Genomic DNA, 5,648 nt, shown 5'->3' on the forward strand with positions numbered 1-5,648 from the left:
TTCCTTAGTCTCGCCAACAAGAATAATATGCTCTTGCAATGAAGAGGATAACTTGGACCTTGAGAGTAAAATCTTTTTTGATTTTTTTTTTGAAAAACTATTTAAGAGGTCTAGGTCTTAAAGGGTCACCTGGGGCCATGGGATGGTGACTCATGCTGAAGATCTTTCTTTTTTCATACCATGATGGTTCTGCCCAGTTGTGTGGGAACCTTGTTGTGTCTTCCTTTTGTTGAAAGAGAAATGAAGAAGTCTGGGCTACCTTGTAGCTCTTTCTATCTAAAGATGAGTCATTGTAGAGGGAGAGTAAGTTATGTGTCATCTCTTATGCATAGTCCTTTTACTAAGCTTATGATGGTTGACTCCTTTTTGCAATACTCCTTTGAGATCCACATGAGCTTTTTTATTTTGACCCTTTTTTATTTGAGCCCTTTGTACTTGAGACATTGAGTACTCCTTCTTGGTGCAGCTGAAAGAGGTTTCCTTATAACCTTGGGCCTTTTGAAAATGTTTTTAACTAACACTTGGCCCAAATTGGTGTTAGATTTAGGGTACTAGAGGCATCGAGCATGAACAATTGTTATAAATGAGGGCTCGTGGAATGCAGACCATGGTGTTGACAGAGGACCCTTGTTCCATATTGTTCCCCGAGAACCAATTTACACTCGCTTCTGAAACCGCCTTTTCAGTGGTGTGATTGTTGTTGCTTGACTCTAGTTGTTCTTCATTCAGAAGCAGTTCTCCACTATGTATGTGGTCTTGGATAATGTGCCTCAAGATAAAGCATTCTTCAGTGTCATGCCCCGCAACTTTGTGATATTGACAGTACTTAGCAGAATTATTTTTCTTCATTTGCGGTAGGTTAGACACCTCGGGTAGCCTGAGTAGGCCATCCTATAAAAGCAAATCTAGGACCAGTGACAAAGGTTGCTCAAACTTGGCAAATGTTGAATCTTTGGTCCACTTAGGATTGCCCCCATATTTGTTCTCATTTTTCTCATTGAGGAGTCACTCTGATTGTCTACCTTTTGTCCCTTATCGTTGTTCTTTCTTGAGTTATGTTATGAGGTTCTTACAATGTTGACCTAGCCTTTAGACGAGTTTGACTTCTTATAAATGTGTTCTTTGTTGTTCTTTAGGAACTCATTGTACACTCCTCTCTTGATGCTTACATTGAAGGTTGTAGTCTTCTTATTGAGTTCAACATATGTTTCAACATGAGCCATGTTGATCAGGCTCAAAAGTTGTTCATCAGGATGAGCAGTGTATAAGAATCTGAGATTGGCTCTTTCATCCTGCTGGTCATAAACTGTCACTAGTTGATGAATTCATGGGCACCTTCCTCTTTCTTATACTTCTGATCGTATAGTTGGTTGATGGTATGAAGGGCCTCAATGTGAAATCTGAATCTCTCCATGAACAAGTTGATGACCTACTTAAATTCTCCAACATTTTGGATGTTCAAGGTGGAAAACCATTTCAGTGCTTCTCCTTTCAGACTTTTAGGGATCTAGTTGATCAACCTACTATCAGTATTTTGATATTTAACTGTTTCTCGTGAACAGGGATAAGTGAGTCATCGTCACATCCCTTAAAAAAAATCATGTATAGAGTATTCTCTTTGGTCTATGTTTATATATCTCATTCTTGACATTAAGCTATGGACAATGTCTTCCAGTAATTTATCTAACTCGGACGACATGGTTTGGACTAGATGGGTTGGCATGAATCTGTGGACTTTCCTCTATAGATCAGATACTTAGGACTCTCCTCGCTGATTGTACTCCTTGTCTTCTCGTCGCTCTGGAATCCGTCTGGTTCTTCTTATGGTCTCTCTGTCAAACCATGCCCTTTCATATTCTGACTTCATGGCTTTTTGGGTTTTCCTCTCAACTCGTGCTTGTTCGCGTTCCAACTGTTCTTGGATCTCTCTCATCTTATCCTCCATCCTTTCTATATTCTGTCTAGCCTGTGCTAGCATATTTTCTTTTTCAGACTGGTCTTTGAAATGTGAGGTCTTAGGGGTTTGTCTCTTTGTGGACTCACATGTGCTAGAAATATCCATCTCATAACCCGTAGAAAGAATTTTACGAGAGTGATGGGGGTGTCATTCTTTAGACCAAGCTTTAAAATGCGAGGTCTTAGGAACTCATCTTTTGGTAGACTCGTCTATGCCAGAACTACCTATCTCGTAACATGTGTAGGAGACTTTATGAGACCAATAAAGGTACTGACATAAGCTGAACTCGGAAAGTTTCGGGGCCTTTCCTCTTTTCTGGTTGTCTGTATGGATCCTCTCTTCGGGATCCTCATAGAATATGATGTTTTGCATTATATGGGGTAGCATGATGTGAGATTTTCCAGATGTGGTTCCTCTGCGATGGATTAGATTTTGGATTTACAGGCTTTAGATCAGGTATACATTATACCCCAAGTAATTGGTTCAAACAGGCTCAAACAAATAATCAAGAGATTTTTAAAATAATTGGGTACCCTAGAAAGGTTTATCCACTGAGCAACGAGGTCTCTATGGGTTCTAGGTTTTAAGGCTCCCTTTTAAGTATACACCGATATATCCTAACTAAGAATGAAGGGTACTAGTGTGGAGAATTCAGCTCCAATGATACTGCCACTGATATACCCCAACTAACAACTAAAATGTACTAGTGGAGAGAATCCGAAGATCCAAATGATAGGACAGGAGAATTTGAAAAGATTTCACAATAAAAGAGAAGAGTTCTTTCCTAAGAGAGTAGAAGATAAAAATAAAGCAGTTATGGGTGTGGGCATAGAATGCTATCACATGAACTTTATTATTTCACTAGAGGGAACACTTTAAAGCTGAAGGCTACTTCCTCTTTGGTGGGGCTTACTATACTCACTCTGGTTTTTCTCATCCACTGTTTTGTCTTACCAAACAAGGTCCCTTAACATGTCATTGCTGCCAACCATTTTGAGGAAAAGGAAGTGGAAATGAACCATGGCTAAGAGGGTCCCCTACTTTATGCACCAATAGGATTACCAAAAATGATAGGTCCCACTGCACGTTTCCATCTGTTTTAATAAAATTTCAAGCTAGAAGAGTAGAAAATACAGGTACGAGCAAGCAGACCATGTGAGATTCGCTTGTGTCTTAGTATTAGACAACGCACCCTCCATCATTTTCTAAACTAATACAATTAATTTTTTCTGAAGCAGAAAACCTCATCTAAACCCTCGTATTTTTATTGAAGAATCAGTGGGAATTTCCTCTCTATCTACACCACAATGCAATGCCAAACAAGATCAATTCCCTCTTTCTATTTTGCTTTTGCCTTTTCCAAGTGGGTATTTTTTTTTTATGATGAAGAACCTTCGCCTAAGTGAGAAAAACACCGGGTGGGGTCCCACGATCACCCTGCCTCAAGTGAGTCACCTCTCAAAGCTACGGACGCACCAGTGGGGTTTGATCTGGTGTCTTCGTCTCAGCACTCTCTCAACCATACAAACAAAATTGAGACATTTCAAAATAAATTAAGTAAAACCACAAAAAAATATAAAAAAACTTCATGGTTTGCCTTGGGCTTCTCTTGTTCTCTTTTATTAAAATGTATTTCTCAATCGTATCTTTAACATATATAATTTGCACATATCCATGCTCGAAAATAAATGTGGAAATTAAGATAAAGCAAATCATACATCAAAACCATATCAGAAAAAATCTAGCCCTAAATCACGCTCATGTTGAGTCCCTCTTAAACGTGACCAAGTCTAGCCTATTCGAGCTAGTGGAGTCAATGAACTCGGTAGCAACCCAGCCCTACTTGGACCGAGCCAAACCCACCTACGGAAAAAAAAAAAAGCATCCAGGCCACTTTCGCCATCGACAGGTCCGCACAGTGATCAGTCTGGTACTCTAAGACAAAGATTAGACTGGACAGAACGCACATGTACAACAACGTGGCTTTCGTCAGATCTTACACGTGGCGACATCAGCCCGTGGATCGTGGCACGCGATGAGCTGTAAAAGACAACGATGACCCAGCGCCACGGAGACGTGGGCCGATGGGGGGTTTTGTAAGAAATATACCTCAGAAAAAAGGACAGTAGAGAAATTTCCACAATAATTCCACCCACCGGTTTGTAGCCGGTCTCGCAACCGGCAACAGCAGGTAGTCCACCTATCACTACTCAGTCCAAAAGTGTATATAGTTACCCCAGTAGTAGTTACAAGAGTCCATCTGTGCTTGTGAGACAGAACCAGAGAGAGAAAAAAGAATGTCGCTGCCATTCAGCAGAATTGCTTGGGGGAGGCCGGAGGAGGCACGGCACCCAGATGCGCTCAAGTCGGCTTTGGCTGAATTCATCTCCACCCTCATCTTTGTCTTCGCCGGAGAGGGCTCCGGCATGGCCCTGAGTGAGTCCATCACACTTCTCCTTAACTTTTTATTATAAGATCAAACTGCTCTCAAAATCAGAGCTTACCGTACTTATAATCATCGCCATCCTGATCTCGAGGGAGATATATAAATATTTTTAAGTGCATTGTCAATGGCACTGTGTAAGGGATACGTGTTTTTTTCTTGTGGATGTGTGTTGCAGACAAGTTGACGGACAACGGGTCGACTACGCCGGCGGGGCTCGTCGTGGCGTCGCTGGCGCACGGGTTCGGGCTGTTCATAGGCGTGGCGGTGAGCAGCAACATCTCGGGAGGTCACGTCAACCCCGCCGTGACCTTCGGCGCCTTCATCGGGGGCAACATCACCCTGCTCCGCGGCATCATGTACTGGATCGCCCAGCTGCTCGGCTCCACCGTCGCCTGCCTCCTCCTCCGCTTCACCACCGACGGCCTGGTAAGCGTTCCTCGGCACAGCCGCATTTCACGTATGCATGGATTCATCACGGCGCTGAATCCAACACATTATCGTCTCTCTTCCTCTTTTTTTTTGTGTGTGTGTTGGCTAATTAACGCTGGTTGTGCAATGCAGTCGACGCCACCATTCTCTGTCTCCAGCGTCTCGGTCTGGGACGCGTTCGTGTTCGAGATCGTGATGACATTCGGGCTGGTCTACACGGTGTACGCAACGGCCATCGACCCGAAGAAGGGAACCCTCGGCACCATCGCGCCTATCGCCATCGGCCTCATCGTCGGAGCCAACGTCTTCGCCGGCGGACCGTTCACCGGAGCTGCCATGAATCCGGCCGTCGCCTTCGGCCCGGCACTCGTGAGCTGGACCTGGACTCACCACTGGGTCTACTGGGCTGGACCCCTCATTGGTGCCGCCATCGCCGGGCTCATCTTCGAGCACATCTTCATCACCCGCACCCACGAGCAGCTCCCACCTGTCGATTACTAGACAGACCCGTTCGTCGTCCTTCTCCTGACTGCCCCGCCCTTCTGCTTTCTCCTTTTTCTCATGTATCGTGCATTCGGTGATGATCCATCCGGCCCCACTCTTTTTTACTTGTGAAATGCTATGATGTGGTTTTGGTATTGTTGGGTTTGGTATTTTTTTGTTGGCTATTATGTGATCTCGTAGGTGCTTTCTTCATACTAAATGAGTTTCTGGAACTTTTTATTTTATTTATTTTTAAACTTTGACCGTATAGATGTGATATAAGCGTAATTCGATAAGGATCAGTTCTTAGAGCGCTCAATTCTGACACACATG

At 43.5% G+C, this 5,648-nt stretch overlaps 1 protein-coding gene across 1 annotated transcript; it reads left to right on the forward strand.

Annotated features, from left to right (window-relative positions):
• Positions 1–4,254: 4,254 nt before the first annotated feature.
• Positions 4,255–5,333, forward strand: LOC149819344 (aquaporin TIP1-1-like). The gene is made up of 3 exons (XM_089984993.1): positions 4,255–4,393; positions 4,579–4,829; positions 4,965–5,333. Exons 1-3 carry the CDS (start codon positions 4,255–4,257, stop codon positions 5,331–5,333), a joined length of 759 nt encoding a protein of 252 aa, XP_089841119.1.
• Positions 5,334–5,648: the final 315 nt, after the last annotated feature.

The sequence above is a fragment of the Nuphar pumila genome, chromosome 13 (genome assembly GCF_984573655.1).
Source record: "Nuphar pumila chromosome 13, dmNupPumi1.hap1.1, whole genome shotgun sequence".
Lineage (NCBI taxonomy): Eukaryota > Viridiplantae > Streptophyta > Magnoliopsida > Nymphaeales > Nymphaeaceae > Nuphar > Nuphar pumila.

Coding starts and splice junctions, on each gene's coding strand:
- LOC149819344 (XM_089984993.1), top strand. CDS start 4,255: ATGTCGCTGCCATTCAGCAGAATTGCTTGGGGGAGGCCGGAGGAGGCA. Junction 4,394..4,578: donor GGGCTCCGGCATGGCCCTGA/GTGAGTCCATCA, acceptor TGTGTGTTGCAG/ACAAGTTGACGGACAACGGG. Junction 4,830..4,964: donor GCTTCACCACCGACGGCCTG/GTAAGCGTTCCT, acceptor TGTGCAATGCAG/TCGACGCCACCATTCTCTGT.